Below are 20,959 nucleotides of genomic sequence, written 5' to 3' on the forward strand. Positions count from 1 at the left end.
TAACCCTATGATAGAAAACAGGGGTATGTTCCTTTAAGGGGTGGCGGGCTGAGCGCACCGACGAAAGGTATTATGGGATGGTTCTATTGTTTTGGACTTCTGTTCTAGTGGAGAGGGAAGCGGTCGCATTCAAAAGCGAGGAAGTGATATTTTGTATTGAATACGGATGATACCATTTAGAACCCTGGCTGTTCACGTGGATTTATATTATATATTGTTATTAAATCACCAGTTCTCCAGCACGGACTCCTTCTTTCTTTTAGCATAGAAGAAAGGATAAGGATTACTCTGAAAAGCAAGAGGAAGGTGGTTATAACTGTCAGTCACTTAGAAACAGCACCCCCATCCTCCCTCTTGTCAATCTATATGCATCTCTCTCAGGACCCCATCACTTTCGTGAGGGCGGCTTCCTGATTGGTACGCTGTCCAAGACCCGCCTCCAGGGATCAGAGCTCCGCCTACAACAACACTTCCGCTGGGTGACCCTGCGCTGGGACCAGGAGCCGCTGCACGGCCTGCTGGGAAGACACCTCCGCCGGAAACTTCTCCACAAGGTCAGACAGTTAGCCACTGACTACAGTATATTACATTAACCCATTAAGACCGGGAAATAGGGTGACCACCCGTCCCGAAATTCGCGGGACAGTCCCGAAATTGCACAAGCAGAGCAATGTCCCGAAAATCAAAGATATGAAAACAAATATATATGTATTTTTTGATAATAAATCGGTAAAATCTGACAAAAATAAGAATTAAATAACATAACCCTAACCTAACCCTAATCCTAACCCTAAAACCGAAATAAAGAAACCAAAAACGAACCCAATCCGCCCAGAACCGCGAAAAGTAATCTGCAATGAAATGATTAAAAGCCTTGTTTACCACTGCAAGCCTAAAGATCACAAACCTTGTTGGAGCAACGATTCAAGATAAATTCCACATTACTGGAGCCAGATTTTTGCTCATAACCTTTACTGTTGAGTTTCTCATTTCAGCTCAGGCTCCATTAGGCCTCTTATGATGAAGTCGATATTCATTTGGCTGAAGAAATAGCCACTGAATATCCAAACTAATTAAAGTGAAGAATCTGGAGGGTAATTAAGGAATGACATATAGATGCAGTTCGGTGGCTGGCTGAATCAATAGATAATAGATCCATGCAAACTTGTTTCTCTATCATATTCCTCATCTCATTCTCCTCTCTACAAATGTATTTCTTGCCCCCCCCTCTCAACTTCCTCATTCCCTCACTCTCTCTGTTTTCTCTTTCCCTCTCTCTTTCCAACGTTCCCTGATTCTCTATTCACCTCTCTCTCTCTCTCTCTCTCTCTCTCTCTCTCTCTATAAGGACCACAATGGAAATGTGTTAACCTTGTGTGCGTAACATTTGACTGTACTACCTGTATTGTTAATAAGTATGTTAATAAAGTATTCAATCAATCAATCAATCAAACTCTCTCTCTCTCTCTCTCTCTCTCTCTCTCTCTCTCTTTCTCTCTCTCTCTCTGTCTGCAGACAGGAACAGGTGTGTGGTGTCAGGAGGGTGCGTTGGAGCGCAGTGTATTGTGGGTAAGCCAGGTGTGGCAGCAGCTCAACGCCTGTCTGTCTCGTCTGGGGACCCACGAGGCTCTCCTTGGGCCCCGCCTCTTCCTGTCCTGCCCCGTGGTCCCGCACAACGCACAAGTCATTGTCAAGTAAGTCCTCTGAGTGTGGAGCCCTGTGGACCTGGATGGCAGTAGTTCTCAACCCCCAGGGGTTCTTAAGGAGGTTCCAGGGGGTACCCAGCAAAAAAAGCATAACTATCGGTGTAACCCCTTTAAACTTGTATACAGTGGCTGTTTAAAAAAATAACCAATCTGCAAGCTTGTAGATCTGCAATTTTCAAAACATCTTGAAAAAATTTGAAGAATGTGGAATATTTAGCACAGATGTTGTATGGGGGTCCCTGGCACTAAATATTTTCAAATGGGGGTCTGTGAACAAATACATATTAATTTGAGGGTCCTTGATATGAAAAAGTTTGAGAACCGCTGCATGGTACAATTTTGTGTGTGTGTGTGTGTGTGTGTGTGTGTGTGTGTTAACCTGGTTAACCTGGTCTCCTCTGCCCCAGGTGGCTGGTGCGGCTGTGGAACGCAGTGGTGGTCCCCCGCGTGGAGGAAGCCATCGTCTCCCGGGTAACGGCCAAACGCTCTTCTACGTCCTCCTCATCCTCTTCACCATCGTCGTCCCGACGACCGTCTCCTGGCAGCTGTGGGCTGACCTCAGGTCAGCAGGTGGTGGTGAAAGCTGCCCTCAGCATCCTGGTCAACAAGGCTGTGCTGCCGGGCTGTCCTCTTCCAAGACACGGTGAGTCTGGTGTGTGTGTGTGTGTGTGTGTACCTGCTAGGGCTGGGCGATATGACTTCAGTATTACGATTATTTAAAACTTTTGCCTCGATTATGATTAATGAACGATTATGAAAAAAAAGAGGAAAGGTTGGCGATCTTCAAGCTCACAACACGTCACAATGCAATGCGTTGTGAGGTGGTAGATAGGCTATTTTCACTGGTTTTGCATGCCACCATTGTACAGCGAAGTATAATACAGGGCTTAAGTGGTTAATCAAACTAATGGATTTAGTCGATTTGAAAAAGAAATTAGAACTTGTTGTGTCAATTCGTTGATATATAAGACATTTGAAATTATATATTTATATTTTTTAAACCATTTTGATTAACCTACATGAGCAAGATTAAGTGGGTTATTGGTAATTCTAAATATTGGTTTCTATAAATTTTCAGTTAACTCATTCACTGCCACAATTATTGCTGGCCGCGTTTGCCCACTGCCAGAGATTTTTCATCGAAAAAAAAAAGTACTCAGGAGCCAAGATTGTGGCTCCTGAGGTATTTTTGGGGATAGAAGAGAGGTAGGGGAGACCAAAAACACACAAAAAAGAAGAAAAAGTTAAAATTCATGGTGTAGTCCCTTTAATTACCCAGCCCTAGTACCTGCTCAATAATAATAATAGGGACTGTGTCCACATAAAACAGGGCTTTGGATATCCTCGCCTGAGCGCTTCTTACGAAGGTACACGGAGCATTTATTGACGCCCGCAATGTTCAACTGTTACTATGCTCAAACGTCATGTTATCTTTGTTATTAGCAGAAATAGCATAGCCAGTTAGCTTGTGTATAAGGTGTTGCAGTCTTTCTTAACTTCCACCTCCTTTTGTCCAAATACATTCATAACTGCTCAAGATCCGGCTAATAGACAGACAAACGGACAGACAGACAGACAGACAGACAGACAGACAGATGAAAACATTAACTCGTTGGCGGAGATACTTACTGTACTTTCCTGGCCCTCCACAGAGATTGACAGACACCTGCTGGAGTTTCGTGGTGGGTCCTTCCCCATGTCTGCCATTGGCTCCTGTAAAGGAAGTACCACCACCGGTGGTGGTGGCGGAAGGAAGGGGCGTGACAGCGGCCAGTGGAGACGGGCCAGTACTAGCCCACGAAAGAAGGGAAGCGCCGCCTCCAACTGGAGCTGTGGAGGGTCACTCAGAGAAGGTGAGAGAAGTTGCTTTACCACAGTGTTTCTCAAAATGTTTTAATGTCATGTACCCCATAACTCTGAGAGGGTCCATTTGGTTCCATTTTTACACTCTCAGAGTTACAGACCTGTAAGGGTCCATTTGGAACTCCCTCAAGGAACTCTGAGGGTCCTTGGAGCCCACTTTGAGAACCACTGATTTACATGCAGGTGTTCTGGACCTTAATTACACTTCTGTTCTGAGGAATCGACTTTTGTAGTTCTTCCTTATGGAGTTTTATATATCTGGAAAACAGCTGGTCTACAATCTCACAACGCCTCGCATTTGTGATGCATTGTGAAGTTGTAGATCGCAATTGTCGGCGCGGGACACCATCGTACGGCTAAGTATAAATCAGGCTTTTGTCTCACTCCACTTAACAATACGTCTGGTGACATCAAAATCCAAGGCAGTTGCTAGAACGGTGGCAAGAACGGCTGTTAACAAACTTACAAATCATGTCAACGCCCCAATATGAAGGACCACCCTAAAGACTTTGGATTGGTTCTGCAATGCAGGTGTTGTTGTTGTTTTTTCTCTAATTCTTTCCACCCAGTTTCAGCAACTCAGGCTGGGAGATAATCACCGGTCTCTAGTTGAGTGAAACATTTAGAGACTGCTTTAAATTATGAGTCTAGTTGTTCTTCCTCTAGTCTGGTCAACTCTTCTTTGACTAGACTGGGGAGGTTACCGCTTCCCATTGACCAACTACTTTCACTGTAGTTATATGTATCTGTTCTGTGCAATAGATGAAAACATGAACTTGTCTCATCAGATAGATGTCCTTAATTGCCTGTACTGCTCACAGCTGGTCTCAATATTAGTATTCCCATTTTCACAGTGTGGCCCTGCTGGAGGCTAGCTGTTTATGAGAGTCTGTTACTGTCTGTGTGTTTGTATGCCGTTAATCTCACAAACAACTCAAACGATCAGCGTGCACACTGCCAATAGGCTGTCTTTTATTTCTCCATATGTTTTATATTTTAAATATTGTACAGTACTTTAATTTTTATAATGGAAGTCAAAGGTGGCCGGATCAGGCTGAAACCTGTACATCATAGACTACTGACATCACAGGCTGGTCACATGAAGTCTGAGATCCACATTGGAGCCACGCCGTTCCCTTACTTACTTACTATACCTTACTGTTACGTTTTATACCGTTTTTTCCTCATGTGCTGTATTTTTCTTTCTTTGTGAGAGCAATGCACCAACTCGATGTCCTCCTAAACAGATTCTGATTCTAATGTACAATCCTCTACCTATTGGAAAATTGAAATGTATTTACAGAACATGGTTGTCAGTGTACCCAGCACTGTATACTCTGTTTAGTATGCATATATACAGTATAGTGCAGGCATACATACACTGTAAATATAAAAGTAACTGTATTGTATTGTTTTTCTTTTCAGGCTCACTGTCCACCACTGATGTCCGCTTTATCACCAACGGCAACAGCCAGAGGTCAGTGTGCTGATAGACAACACATGATTAAAATGACAATGTTACATTTAATTATACTTAAATACAATAGATGCAATACTTAGTTTTCAATAGTTGTGATAGTTGCAGTGCCACGTGTAGCCAGCAGAGGGCAGAAGAGTATAATTGATAAGTGTATACTTTTTGTGATGAAGCTGCTTGTACTTAACTAACCCTAACCCTAACCATATCCTCACACCTAATGGTCAGAATAATGGGATGTCGGAATTATGAGCTGAGCCCGTTTTGAAGTTGCTTGATTCAGTATTTAGATGTGATAATCATGGTCAGACATGCCCCCTTCCTATATTAACGCATTGTAACTTAAAACTTCATTCTAACCATGTTAGATTAATTGAAAACGCACATCCTTGGTTCTGTTGACCTTCTAATGCCTTGGTGTTTTGTCAATTACCTTTTTTTTTTTCATTTTCCAAAAAGAAATAAAAAAGAATGTACAGGAAGGATCAAATATCTAAATATTGAATCAAGTAACTTAAAAAGTGTCTGGGGTGCAAGTTATCCTATGATAAGCTCTTGTGTCTTGTCATAAATTAGTAGGGATGACAGTGAGAGACGCTTGACTTTAAATTGCGCCATGTGTGTGCATGTGTGTTTGTTTCAGTCTAGCTGCAGGTGAGCCAGCAGGTCTGTCAGTGTTCTCTGATGATGAGACTGACCTGATCAGAGAACTTCACTCCATGTGTTCCAGCAAGTCAGAGCCGGACATCAGCAAGGTACAACACACACTCACACACAATGATAGATGTTAGGAATTAAAGTGCTTCATATGCAGTCTCCCACTGCGTACCCATGTAGTACAACAAACCACTATAAGGACTGTAAACCATTATTGTATTTGTGTTTACAATAAGGGTGCAAAGGGGCGTACAGGAGGTGTACATTGTGCTCATCTTAAACGTGCTACTACGATTGAACTTCCGTGGTCATTAGAGAAACATTAAAAAAAAATCAAATGACAAATCTACACCTTAATTCTCATGAAAGCGAGCCATCCTCAGAGCGAGACTGGACAAATAACAGTGGTCTGTTTATAAAAATGTGCGCAGGGACATTCTGAAATAATTGGGTCATATCTCATCACATTCCTACGGCAGGAAAGAGGCTTTGTGTTGTCAATTGTCACAGAAGTTTGAATCATTGAATATTTCCAACTCAAACGCTAATACAAATTCCCGAATGAATGAACTGTTCCCAAACAAATCGGAGAGGCTCCTCTCTACTCGACAGGTCGACAATAGAAGTGTCATCAACACGCCCACTTGCTCATGTAAATACAGACACCGGGCTATCAAAGCGTCCATTCACACATTGAGCTGTTTGATCTGAGTCAGACATTACACAGACTTAACTCTAGGGAGCCGGCAGCGTAAAGTCAGTGCATGTCAGGTTCATCTGAGTCTGACATTTATGTCAGCTTTTAAAATGCACACACACACACACACACACACACACACACACACACACACACACACACACACACACACACACACACACACACACACACACACACACACACACACACACACACACCTACAGTATGTCTCAATTCACTGAATTAACTCATGTGTCATGCTGCATGCAGCAGAATGTCTTTGGAGAGCATGGTTGTCATATAATTTACATTTAGAAATCAACTCAAACTGCAAATTACCTTGATGTCTCCAAACACACCGTTTATACTGCATGTTTCATGTTTTGAATCTCTCTTAACTAGTAATTCATCAACACCAGTCTTCCAAATATAGCGTGTGTGTGTGTCCCTAGCAGACATGTGGCCAGGATGATGATGGTAGTTGTCTGTTGTGATTACATACTGTAGTCTGTTCACAGTGTGACAAAGCTCACTGTTGTGCCTCATCTATCCTGATATTATACACTTAAACCCTAGGGTTTGTGTGGTTAAAATGCAGATTGATTTGAGACGTCTAGCCGAAGATAGTCTCTTTGTTTACAACCACTGTTCATGATACGGTCGATCACTATTGACGTGTCAATCTTCAAAGCGGTCACAGTCGATCACAAACAACGTTCATTTCAATTATAGGTGTTGACCTCGTGGCTGGCCGGCAGCCTTTAGGAAACTGTGAGCCAATCAGCTCTCAGTAAAAATGTTGATTAGTCCAAAGACAAGGGCCGCTCGTATATTATGGATATACTCCCTCAAATTATTGATAGTGGATTGACCCAGGCACGGGCATCACACCCTGGAAAAATCAATTTCCGGGAGGTCCAGCCGGGGGGGCGCACAGGCGGCCGGGCAAGGTCTCAAACACACATCATTCATTATTATTATAACATTGGTAGATCAAGAACCTAATGTATAGATAGATAGACAGACAGATGGGTATAAATGGAGACCAGCTACAAGCATAATGAATAGAGGCAGTGTGTAGGGGCCCTTAGGGCGACCCCGACATTTGAAATGGTCAGTGAGTAAACAGATCGTTAAGCATTTCACATTGCACAAGTTTCTCTCTTGAAATCGGGCTATATATATCGTTGTGGTTCTCGCACGATTGATTACCAAGCCAGTAGGCAGGCTCTAGACCGGATCTGAGCACTGAGCATTAAATAGAAACCGTTCTCCCGCAAATCCACCATTTGATCACCTGGTATCCCGGAACTTCCGGGAGAGGTGGGATGTCTGCAGGCACATAGGCAGCAGTAGGCTTCTACCGGCTACTATTACACGGCTCAAGCTCATTCTGTCTGTGTCTGTTGGTGTGGAAAGCCTGGTGACGCGAGGTTATTTAGTACCTAATGGGCCTGTGAAATTTGTTCCAAAACCTGATTGGTTCTGAGATTTTTTTTTAACTCATTGGCCGCCATTATCGCATTAATGCGATCTAATAAATAGCGCGCCTGGCCGCCAGGATCGCATTAATGCGATCTATGGTCTTTATTGATCTTTATGCTCTGATCACGCTATTCTGTTATGAATCAGGCTAAGTTTCAGGTTCCACTTACTTCAACCACCACTGCATCCGGTTTCATGACTTGGGTTCCGTTTTCGGTTTTACATTTTTCCCCCCAGTCATTTTCGACCATAATAGGGAAACAAACGGTTTTTCACACGCTATGAAAAACGATCGGAGACCTCCCCTCCTATAATCTATGGTCTGGGTGACGAACAGTCATCCCCGTTGTGTATCACAGCGTAATTTTCGCCGATCACAGAATCTGAGACATTTCACTTCCGGTTCATGTGTTTGACTGTGTGAGTGGGTGTGGGAGGGGGCGAGTGTGATCGAGAGGCGATCAAGCTGGTATGTGCTGCTCTCTAGTGGTGGAACGATCAAAACGATTCAACTGTCCAGCTAGACTTTCTATATGTGAATTAAATAACAAAATAACGAAACAAAAAAACACGAAAATCGCTGGCAAGGGCTGCTATGAACGAGGTTTTAACTCTGGCAGTCAATGAGTTAATGACGGACCGGAACCGGAAGGGACCCGTGAAATTGTTTCCGAGATCCGAGTGGAGCCATCATAAAAGAAAAAGAAATTGGACTCGTGAGGGAAAAATAGCAGACCGACAAGCTCATAGCGCCAAAGTTAAAGTCATGAGCTTGTTGGCATTTTTTTTAACTTCCCAAATCGTAACAAACCCTCATAGACAAAATTACCCCTAACAATTGATGACAGATAATCTGTCATCATCACATCTGTCAAAATTTGACAAATCTACTAATAAAGCCATTAATGGTGAAGTGGTCTGTGTTTAATGTACGATATGACAATGACATGTTTTGGCAGCATATTGATCTATTAAGTGTTTGTCCTGTGTTTTTGTCTATAGATCGTCCAGTCCAAGGATGACTTGGATGTTGTTTTCTCCAGCCCATCCAGAGGACCCGCAGCCCCCCACCGACCCGACCAGGAAGGAAGCCCCCAACCCCGGATACAGACGGTGAGGAGTTCTGCTTAATGTATATGTAGTCATACGATGGTCCATCCATCCAGTAACAGCTCCAGCAGAGAGCTCCAGACTTCCCTTTCCCATGCTCCTCTAGTGGGACATGCCCAAGAGACCTCCCCAGGGAGACGCTCAGGATTGATTGATTGAATACTTTATTAACATGTTTGTTAACAGTACAGGTAGTACAGTCAAAGTTTATGCTAAAAAGATAGCACAAAATGCCCCAGGGGGCTAGTTTCCATTGTGGTCCATTGTACTCAATTCATCAGTAATACATAAGCCTCTGTACTAGATACCTGAACCACCTTAACTGGCTCCTTTCCTCATGAAGAAGCAGCAGTTCTTTGGAGGCTTGTATCCGCAATCTTATTCTTTCAGTCATGACCTACACTTTATGACCATAGGTGAGCGTTAGAACGGCGATTGCCAAGAGCTTTGCCTTCTGGCTCAGCTCTCTTTTTGTCACAACAGTGCCGTACAGTGACTGCAATACCACTCCTGCTGCTTCGATTCACTATGGTTATTTAGTTGTGTCTGCCATCACATCCAAATCAAAAGCATGATTTGTACTCCATTGTAGCCGATCTACATTGTAGCCGATCTACAAGCCCACACTGCGTCGTTGTGAGCTTGCAGATCGGCTATTTTCGGAGCGTGACACCGGTGTACAATGGAGTACGAATCATGCTTTTGATTTGGACGTGTTGACAGACACACCTGAATAACCATAGTGCAAAATATATAGCCTACTGGTCAAACAAAAAATAGTTTGGCCAGTAGGGTGTAAATATAGCATATAAAATATTTTGTACATACATTTTGTTCTACTCAAACCTTATTTATTTATTCTTAACCATTGTATAATTTGAAACATAATGTATTTGTGTGATATGATGAAAAGAAAGAATACTATAGAAATACTATACTGAAGGTGTATTCTATTTAAAACTTTAGTTAGTTAAGTACATCATTTATTATGTTGTACATGGAGGCGTTTAATTTTTTTTGACCCTTCCATGGGATGGGAACTTGAACAAATGAGGGAGCTTGGTGAAATCGTGAAGATTGCAGTTGATTTTAGTCCTTGGTCTTAACAGCTCCAACCTTTGTATTTTGGTGAACTCAAGGTAATAATCTTTCGCCAAAATGGGCATAATATGGCCATTTTGTACTTTGGAATAAAACACCTAACTACTGTTTAAGTCGACCTCAGAGACAAACTCAAACTCTATGATCCAAATGACAATCCTGTAGGCCGATGACTGTTTGTTTTAGACCACTTAAACCCTCTATACTTAGATTGTAGATTGACTATTTTTGCCAAATGTTCGCCACAGAACTGGGACGCTAGGATTCAAGTGGGTAATACTGTAGAATACTCCTTCAGGTGGTGTCTCATGATCTCACATGTACAGTTGAATTGCCAGGCTGTGAAGCTCAGTATTGGTCATCATACATCCTGTCATTACACTAATGCTGGTTGTGTGGTCATTGTTTTTGAAAGATATGTGAGGTGAGGTATTTAAGAGGTGGAGTTGGAAGGACGGGGCATTTTTCATGCATTCCTTGACCTTGAAACACACACACACACACACACACACACACACACACACACACACACACACACACACACACACACACACACATACACACACACTGTCACTGAAGATATTCTTTAAGAGGACAGAGATATTTATGCGATTAAAGCATTTCAAATGATGGATTCAGCCTTTGAAACTGGTCTTGACCAAGGTCCCAGATTGTCTTGGAGCAGCAGAATTAGTTCAATAAGAGTTCTGGTGGTTTTACATGGATTGCTGTTTAGTCCTCACACTGTTATTTCCGTTCCCCAGAGAAACACAGAGCAGCGAAAATCGAATCCAAAGCTAATCTAGTACCAAAAGGAATATTGTAATACTAGAGGTTAGCGGCCCGAACTCTAGATCATATAATAACCTAGTATCCTCTCTGTCTTCCACCCTCCAGCCCAGCAGCAGCCGTCCCTCCAGCCGAGGCCCCGCCCACAGCGCCTCAGACCGTCGGCAGGCCCCCCGCCCCGCCAAGTCCCAGCTCCCCGTCCCCAGCAGCAGGGGGCAGCAGCCACGAGCCAGCAGCAGCAGCAGCAGCAGCAGTAGTATTAGTGGTATTAGTGGTAGTAGTAGTCAGACGACGCTCTCCAACAGAACCAGCAGCAGAACTGAGTCCAGCAGCAAAACAAGGCAGGTCCCGTCCAGTAGCAACCATCAGCACCACCATCGCAACAACAACAACCACCCCGTCAACGGAAACAGCCAACCGCACGAGGACATCTGGGTCCTACACCGAGACCTGCATGAAAACAGCATCAACAACAACAAGTAGACATCTTCCTCACTCCTCCCTCCCTCGTCCTCCTCCTCCCCCCTCCGTCCCAGGACTCCGCTGTGAACCCCCCCCCAACCCCCCACAGATCCCATGTTGTAAAGATTAGGTTTATGATGACCTTTGAGTATTTGTACTTGTTATGTGTACTTTGTTACACTGTACTACAGTTGTGTACTTGGGGACCATAGTTTTATTCTATTACAGTATTGAAGTAATGAACGTTTGAATTATTTTATTTTTCAAGAGGAATTGGCAGGGAATTGTAATAGACAAGAGGAAGGGTTTACACGCTCCAGTGGCTTCATTCTGCTGCGTTAACTTGTGTATTAACTTATTAGAACAGCAGTGCACTCACGCACAAGTACGCTCAGTGAAAATGTCTGTAACGTGTACTGTGCTTGCTAGGGTAAGTACACAACACAATATAAGTACATACATGATGTTATTTGGGAGAGTTTCAGTAAGTGCTTACAGTACATAGTGGTACTTGCATAGTAGTATAGTCTACTTACTGTACGTACTGTACCTTTACTTTGTCTCAGATTAACAGGAATGAACCCACTGTGAAGTGTTACCAAGGAAACTACTTAAGAGTTTGAACTGTTTTGACAAAAAGTGTTTGGAAAACAAAGACAGAACAAGTTTTCTTTGCTGTTAAGTATTTTAAATATATAAAGTGTTTTATGTTTAAATAGTTGCAAGGTTGGTTTAAATACTGTTGATACTGTTGCTAATTAATCAGGGTTTTACCAAATATTTGTAAATAAGAATTAGTAACTTTAATGGCATAATAGATTGGTGTATGTGGTATTACGCTTGTACAGTCAAAGAAACCATAATGGAGAAAAAAAGTGATGAAGTATGTTGTACATAGTGTTTGTAAAATGGATGTTCGGTTCTGAATTTTTCACTTGTTTCAAAGTGAACAGAATGTGGCAATAAGTAACAGAATCACAAAACACAAGGACATTTTCTCTCTAAACTGTAAGAAGCCATAAATAAATATTTTAACTACCCATTATCCCTACCTGAGTCATGGTTCCATTCAACTGCAGTTTAGGCCAAAGGAAAGCAATTCATAATCAGATTTTTTATTTAATTTAATTTTTGTTTGGTAGGTTAGTTTATTTTCTAACTCACACCCCACTATAACCTCACCAAATCTTACTTTTCTTTTCATTGAAGGAAAAGATCAGTGTTCATTTTGATTGAACGTTTATATACATAATGATGTATTGTCACTGTCAGATGGAAACCTTGCATGTCCAAAACTGTTACTTTTCAGGAAATGGAGAAAAAAAGAAAGAACCTGTGTTCCAATGGATCCAATGTACCGTAGTTATTAAGTCACAAGCTGATGTCAATACTTTTCATCGGTTAATAAAACCCACAGACTTAACCACTTAACCTATTTTGGACATGTCATAATTTTCTAAATGTTTCAAAAATAGCTAAAATAGCAACGTGTCGCAACGCTTGAAGATAGGCCATTTTTGCTACTTTTGTGTAAGTATAAAATAGGGCATTAGTTTATGATAAAACATAACAAAATATGAAATATGGAGATGCAAGGTTTCTGCCTGACTCTGACGATATACATAAATGTGCAGAATATATTTTAGTCAACCATGAGTGTTGAACTGTATGATAGTTGTCTGAGGATTAAAGAAATGTCCGTGAAACACAACCATTAAAATTGCACTGGTAACCTTAAACAGACCCTTCCAAGTCTTCGTTCTTACAGCATCGTTAGGGGTCCTTCTCTTTTGATAGCATTTCCTGCTGTCACTTGGGTTGCGTCCGTCGGAATCACATACTAACGTACTACATACTACCTTAATAATACCTTTTTCCTTGTGTCGTAAGTGTTATATTATGGATGTTAAGTCTTCAAAACATGCTAGAGTAGGCCAAACTGGGTGGGATTTGAACCCAGGACCTGGGAAACACTTAGCAAGCTTCTTAACACAGTGAGCCACCATGCTCCTTCTTTCATCACACTTTTCCTGTCTGTCTGTTTTCAAAATATGCGTGGCAGTAATGACTGTCGTGGAATGTTTCCATTATGTTTTCCACCACGTTTGCATGTTCTCCCTGTGTCCCCTAGGGTAGGTACCCTCACAAAAAACATGCAGTAATCTTGGGTTCTATACTGCCTCCCCCTGGTCAGCCGGGGTGCCTGATGAAGGGGAAAGGAACTGGTTGGAATAATGTGTTCCTTCCGCGTGTATCCATAATGTATACAAGCTCCGCAAAGACCCGCCCTTGGAAACGCCCCGTCTGCCTCTGATTGGCCTTACGCAGGGGAGAGCCTGGCGAGTTGGGGCAAACGCTCTCCCAACAACATGATTTACGATTCTGTGCCTATTGGTACATAACTCGCAAGCGAACATCGCAACGTTCGGCGCTCGGTTTAGCCTTACGTGGCTCAATTTCGCTTGAGACTGCGCCCCTCCGTCGCGGTCCAAAACTATGCTTTATCGACGGCGATAAAGAGGTGGGCAGGGCGTTTCAGAGGCAGACGGGGCGTTTCCAAGGGCGGGTCTTTGCGGAGCTTGTATGCATTATGGATTCACGCGTTCCTTCCACGCGCTACGTCCTACCGGGGAAACTCCCCCCTGTCAGGTGATAAGAAGCGGCCTGCTCACTCCTCATGCATTGAAGGGAGCATGAGCTCAGTTCGGGGCTCTCCCCAGGCTAGCAGAGGGAGAGTAGCGCACAGGATTACAGCTTAGGCAATTGGCGCTGGGTAAAAGAATGGGTTACAAAAATCGTGGGATATAAATGTAGAAAAGAAAAGGTTTTCCACCACGAAGTGTGGAATCATTTCAAGATAGTCAAATGTTCGGCACCTCCTCTGCATGTACATGGCAACAAAGCTAATGTCAACAATGAATGAAATTACTTTAGTCTCTATACATTAGGGAACAGAAATCACGCAACTGCAAAACCTCATTATGTCCACTAACTATCCTTAAAACAACATTTTTTGTTTTACAGACATAGTGAAAATATCAAATGGCAAAATTATATTTAAAACAAAGAATAATTCTCTCTCTCTCTCTCTCTCTCTCTCTCTCTCTCTCTCTCTCTCTATATATATATATATATATATATATATATATTCAATAGTCTTCCTATAGTTCAATGCTAGAGGGCTAAATTACAAAAGAACAACTCAAAAGCACTAGAAGACACCTTCTGACTGAGGGACTTTTACATTTAACTACAGTAGGTCTGGGACTTGAACATGGAAACTCAGTGCTGAGAGTTTGAGCATTAGTCCACTACACCATTACACCTTTGATGTGTAGACGTTGTCTTCTACTGCTTTTGAAGTGTTCTGTACTTCTTTCTGTTGGACTGACCAGCAAAGCCCAGCTTACCAGCTTGGCTTTACTGGGGCCTATTACACAAAAGGAAAATGAAATAAGCCTGGATTTAAGTCAAATCCAGGTTTGACAAAATCTGGTCCGTACAGCCTGGTTTATTCCGTTCCATGAACGCCAAGCCAGGCTGAAAAGGAGCGACTTTGTCGAGCTAGACCTTGTCAAGCCAGGTTGTGTCGAGCCAGGATGGTAAAGCGCTTCACGTATTCCTATAAAAGACCATGAAAGTCGATAGCAGAATCCTTGAACTTGACCAATCATGGAGCCCAAAACCAGAGCGGCGTTCTCTGTGGCTGAACAGCAGCACTGCAGCAGCTCATGGAACAGTGGCGTACATTTAGGGCAGGCGAGATTCCCCCCCCGGGGGTACTCAGGGAAAAATCTTGGGGGAAACAGGTTAACAACAACACTACACTGACTACAAAACTGAAAAACGTTAATAAAAACAATATGCAAGTACTAGAAACAAATTTCCTACGAAAATTTAAGTGTGCCTGCGTTGGCTGAGGAGTTGGCTGAGGGGCATTGTTGCCGTGGTAGGGAAAAAAGTAATAGCCTGGTTGGCCCGGTCGTTGCGCACGTTTTGATGTATACATTGGCAGGGGCGTGTCAACCGTGTGGGAGGAGTAGCATTTTGATCCCCCCGGGCGGCCAAAAAAGTCAAGAAAAAAACAGCAAAATAATGATTATAAAATCAATAAAAAATAAACCGAAACTCAATAAAGGAAAATTAAAAAAAAGAAAAATTTAAGGTAAAAATGGGCATCTAAAACAATGTTTGAAAAAAATCTAATAATTTATTTTAATATATAAACAATTACTCAAATGGTTTCAAGTGCTTGTTTCACCCACTTTTGAAGGTCTGAAGCAAAAACTGACCATTATATATTTGTTTGCAGACCCCTATTTAGGGGGGGTAGGCGAAGTTTCAGAGCATTTCGGGCACTTTTCAAAACCGGAAGTGATAAATCCACTTCCTGTTGTGACGCATGTGTTCGCAGACCCCCATTTAGGGGGGGTAGGCGAAGTTTGGGAGCATTTTGGGCACTTTTCAAACTGGAAGTGAAGAGGTCCAAGTCCGGGTTGGACCATTGAGCTGCATACCCCTCAGAGAGTATTTTGGTGTAAAAAAAAAAAAAAAGAAAAAAAAAAGTTTGGGGAAAAAAAAGTGAAAAAAAACAAACAAAAAAAAGTTCGGAAAAAAAAAAGTTCGGAAAAAAAAAGTTCGGAAAAAAAAAGGTCGGAAAAAAAAAATGTTAAAAAAAATAAAATATGGTCCACCCAAAAATATGTCCACCCATCAACCTGCACTCTTAACCGGATCTGTAACCGTTAACATGGGTTTGAATGGGGGACTGTAAGGGGGCGTGGCTACGTGGGTGGGGGCGTGGCTATGTGGTTGGGGGTCCCCGGACCCCCAACACCCAAACTCATTGATAAGCAGTTGGCCATGTGGCCGATGAGAGGAGAAGAGATCGTGGTCCATTTCAATGTAAAAGGTGTATTACATCATCATCCTAGATGAGGATGATGATGATGAAGGGTAGGTTTGTAGAAAAAGTCAGATTTTTGGACTGAAAAGGGGGCGTGGCTACGTTGTTTCGCCTATAACGTCGCCGTGGTAACGCGAAACGGTGAAAAAAGTAATGCGGTAAGTGGCCCGGTCGTCCCGCACGTTTTGATGTATACATTGACACTAACGAGTAAACCGTGTGGGAGGAGTAGCGTTTTGCGCGGTACGTGCGGCCAAAAGGGGCGGAGTTTCGCAGTTTTTGGCTAATAACGTCGCCATGGTAACGCGTATCGGAAATTCACTTCCGAGCACACGATTCCCGACCTGGCCGCACGTTTGGATGTATTTATTGTTGCGGTAGTGTAAACCGTGCGGCCCGTACGGACGGACGAACTTTTGTTGCGATAAATTTTCTTATTAATAAATATGGCGGAATGCAACAAGTGTGCCACTGCCATTGCATGGCAGGCACACTTAATAATCAATCAATCAATTCTTCAGTGGTGGTCTCTTCATGTTGTAGTTTAGTAATGAATAGCTCAAGCTGCTCTCAGAGCCCCTTTTATGCCAGGTGAGTACAGGTGATGGCCCCCACCCCTGGCACTACTGGGGGTGGAAGACAAAGGCCACATTTGCGTCACTATATAGGCGAGGGTCGCTCTGCTGAATGGATACGGTGGTGATTAGCTGCCTGCCCGTGTGAATGGACGAAGAGGCGGGCTAATGGTCCGACGGCCACTATTCTGTTTGGATTTCTTTTACGTCATTTTCTAGGGGAAGCGAGATTGCAGTTCCTGCCTCTACGGTGGGTACGCCACTGATAGCGTCACAATCATTTTTAACCACTTAGCTTTGGCTATTCAAAAATAGCAGATCTACAAGCTCATAGCGCGACACCGAGTGTCTGTCAGACATTTTTAATAATTTAATAATATAAAAAAAATCTGTAATATATTATCAAACATCTAACAACAATATGAACTATAGTGTTAACAGAGTGACAATGACATCACATGAGTCATTGTGAAACAATTATGATTCATGGTCACACTCTATTTCAGTAATATGATTAAATTGATTATATATTATTGTATTTGTTTCATTTTATTTGAATGCAGGGTCATTAAAATGAGTCCATATACAAACACATGTGTTGAATTAACTGTGGAAAAACTTGGCACGAACAAGGCACTGGATTAAAGGAGAATTCCGGACAAATTAAGTGTTATCTTTGATGTCTCGTTACTCACCTACCGACGTAAAAAGTGGCGTTCTTTTTTTCCATAGATTCCCCTGTCGTCATTTTTTAAACCCCCTCCGTTGTCATAATGGGAGCGCGTGGGTTAGGGAAATTCGTCTATTATAACCGATGCAAAGTTATTTTTTTCTCTACTACTATTCATTGTAGAGTCTCATGATAGTCAAACATGCGCTGAAACTTCCTGCGAGGCTACCGTTAATGGCGAACGATTTAACACTGGTTGCTTGTTTCCAGAACCTGGCAACACGAGTTGCCAGGTTCTGGAAAGAAACAAGCATCCAGTGTTAAATCGTTCGCCATTAACGGTAGCCTCGCAGGAAGTTTCAGCGCATGTTTGACTATCATGAGACTCTACAATGAATAGTAGTAGAGAAAAAAATAACTTTGCATCGGTTATAATAGACGAATTTCCACCAAGGAAACCACCAGGTTCTGGTGTAGTTTCAATCCGGCTGCTGTCAGAATGCTGAATGGGGCATAAGACTGAATGAGGCATAGGCCTTGTTCAGCAGCCTGACAACAGGCGGCGCAGACTTTTCTGGCTCTTCCTGAACACACCTGTGGATTATACCAGGGACAATGACTTGGACTTTAGCCCCCCCTCGGACACACCTGTGGACTACACCAGGTACAAATGACTTTTTGTTGCACTCCCTCATGGAGCTACTTGCGGATTATACTAGGGTCAGTCCACTCTAGGTGGACACGCACTGACCTTTTGCACCTTAATCCCTTGTATAACGCACTGACTTTTTTTGGTCTTTTTTTATTGTGCTCCTTTTCCTCTACCTTAACGTCCATTGTCTATCATGCACAGTATAAGTATAACATGCTTGTATACAATACATTGCTGCTATGCTCAGGCACCTTAGTTTAGTTTTTTTTAGTTTTTTAGTTTTTTATTATCTCAGGTAATTTGTAAATATGTAGATAACTTGTCTGGCCTTCTGTTGCTCTCTTGTTTTGATCTCCTTCCCACTTGCCCCCCACCCTCTTCTTCTCCCCCCCCCCCCCCTCTTCTTTCTATGGAAACTAACGTTGCGATGGGAACGATGTACAAAAAAGAATTTCACCCACTTTTTTACCTTGTAAACCTGTGATGTGACAATAAAACTGATTCTGATTCTGATTCTGATTCTGATTTCCCTAACCCACGCGCTCCCATTATGACAACGGAGGGGGTTTAAAAAATGACGACAGGGGAATCTATGGAAAAAAAGAACGCCACTTTTTACGTCGGTAGGTGAGTAACGAGACATCAAAGATAACACTTAATTTGTCCGGAATTCTCCTTTAAGTAAGCTTGGCTGTTAGCCTGGTCCCTACCAGGCTAACTTCACAGCTAAATTTCCATGGTAACTAAGGTAAGATTGCGTACATTTTCTTTCGTGAAATCGAGTCATGGATAAACTTATCCAGGGTGCTCTGGCTAAACTTATCTGGCAAGATAATTCAGCTTTCATGAAACCGATTCATCGCAAATCCTGGCTAAATTAAGCCAGGATAGGTGTTAAATCCAGGCTTAACCCCTAATTCTGCTTTCGTGAAATAGGCCCCTGGTCGGTCCAGCCAGCCAGCTGGCCAACCAGCTTGACCAGCAGAATCCAGCTTAACCTGACTGGGTGACCAGCTGACCAACTATACTGACAAACCAGCAAGACCAGCCTGACCAGTTTGTCCAGCCTGGTAAACCAGCCTAAGTCCAGCTAAGACCAGCTATAACCAGCTAAAACCAGCAACCATCATAAGCTGTTTTTTTCTGGGGGGTTTTCAGCAGGGCAATTATATTCGGACGCAGCAAGCCCAGTCCAAAATCACATACTAACATACATACAGTATGCCAATTTACGTGATTTATTGTCTCCGCTAGGCAGAAGGCATGGCCGAGACTATGTTTTCCCCCTGTCCGTCCGTCCGTGTGTCCGTCCGTCTGTGAACAGCTATTCTCCGGCACCGCTGGACCGATCGGGAACTGTGCAGTTTGTTCTTTTTTATGTTTTGTACATAGTATAATATGGTGCTTTTTAACATTTAGTCTGATCAGGTAGGGTTGCTTTTTCAGCAATGATGGGTACTAATCTCTGCTACCAACACTCAACATTAACATTCACAAATAATCATACACACACACAAAGTTGAATTCTCAAAAAAGATTTTTACTGGAAATATAGTGGATTGAACAAACATTTTTACATTTTTTTGGACATGTGAGTCCTTTTCCTATGAGTAACAAATAGCTTGGTTTATAATTTACGCTGTAAAAAATTATCACAGTTAACATATCAATGTGTTTTAGCCACGGTACCTTCATTATCTGCAGCGTGGCTATATAAAACACTCATTCAATGTGAAATGTGCCACAGAAAATAAAAATCAAGATTTTCAAACTGATTTCCAGTTTTGGAAGGAAGCACAGAAGGGAACTGGTCAAAAGACAAAAAAACAACAACAAATCACATCTTGATAAATGCATGTTTTGCTTTTGTACAGCATTTCATTATTACCTTTTTCCTCGCTAAAATAGCACATGGTGAAGAAAATACCTAAAGAGTACCTCAGGTTTCTATAAAGTGCATATAAATAGAAAAATAATGGTACTTGAGGTCAATCACTTGTAGCGTTACCCATCATGCTTTAGTTATTGTTGCCATTTGCTCCTCTGACCTTGCCAGTAAAGTTGCCTATAAGCACGGCGTTGTGCTTCATTTATATGCTGTCGTGCGCTGGTGTCACTTGCTGAAAATAGCAGCTTGCAATACCTCCGCGACTCATTGTGAACTTGTACTGTAGATTGGCCATTTTCGGCAAGGGACACCGTAACAAAGTATAATTAAGGCTTTAGGGTCAGCTGACCTATTCAGGGATATTAGGACTAAACGACCCAGGAAAGTTGATCAGAAGGCCCTTCAATCCACAGTATTACTGTACATACAGTTTATTTACAGTCAGTATTAATTAAGTTGACACTCAAATTTACAATCTGATATGAGGATCTCTATAAGGATCTCATGGAAAGGGCATCTCATTTCTTATAATCTGGGAGGAAGACGTTCTCTGTGAATAATGCCTTAAATTAACTATCAGAAAATTATTATAAATTATTATTATCATCATTATTATTATATTATTATCATCATCATTATTATTATTTGAACCAAATTATGAACACTACAATCTAATTAGTTTTGCCTCATCATGGACATTCTGTGATTGAGCCTTTAAAACCATAAGACATTGAAGATAAGAAACTCAGGCTGCCCTTGTTTTATAAAGGCCACAGGGGTCATGATGACTCCACAGCAAACTCCTGAGTTGTTTTAACTGTACGTAAAAATGGACTTGTTGTCGTTATAAGGGTCCATTTTTACAATAAATAAACAGGATTATGCTGTGTTGGCTTGAGATTTAAACAATGCTTTTGGCAG

General features: G+C 42.2%; 2 protein-coding genes across 2 annotated transcripts in view; one reads left to right on the forward strand and one right to left on the reverse strand.

Annotated features, from left to right (window-relative positions):
- cttnbp2 (cortactin binding protein 2) overlaps nucleotides 1-12,392 on the forward strand; it is a 97,267-nt gene extending 84,875 nt beyond the window's left edge. The window contains exons 16-23 of the mRNA XM_080437623.1: nucleotides 382-554; nucleotides 1,516-1,694; nucleotides 2,114-2,349; nucleotides 3,359-3,559; nucleotides 4,995-5,046; nucleotides 5,690-5,801; nucleotides 8,888-8,998; nucleotides 10,994-12,392. Coding sequence (XP_080293749.1) covers nucleotides 382-554; nucleotides 1,516-1,694; nucleotides 2,114-2,349; nucleotides 3,359-3,559; nucleotides 4,995-5,046; nucleotides 5,690-5,801; nucleotides 8,888-8,998; nucleotides 10,994-11,368 — 1,439 coding nt within the window. The 3' untranslated portion in view covers nucleotides 11,369-12,392. The remainder of the gene's footprint in view (nucleotides 1-381; nucleotides 555-1,515; nucleotides 1,695-2,113; nucleotides 2,350-3,358; nucleotides 3,560-4,994; nucleotides 5,047-5,689; nucleotides 5,802-8,887; nucleotides 8,999-10,993) is intronic.
- Nucleotides 12,393-19,669: 7,277 nt separating this feature from the next.
- Nucleotides 19,670-20,959, reverse strand: part of cftr (CF transmembrane conductance regulator) — a 47,429-nt gene continuing 46,139 nt past the window's right edge. The window contains exon 27 of the mRNA XM_080436965.1: nucleotides 19,670-20,959. This exon is cut by the window's right edge and continues 1,918 nt beyond it. The gene's annotated coding sequence lies outside the window, so the exon portion shown is untranslated.

Source organism: Gymnoscopelus braueri, assembly GCF_963280865.1.
Source record: "Gymnoscopelus braueri genome assembly, chromosome: 9".
Classification (NCBI taxonomy): domain Eukaryota; kingdom Metazoa; phylum Chordata; class Actinopteri; order Myctophiformes; family Myctophidae; genus Gymnoscopelus; species Gymnoscopelus braueri.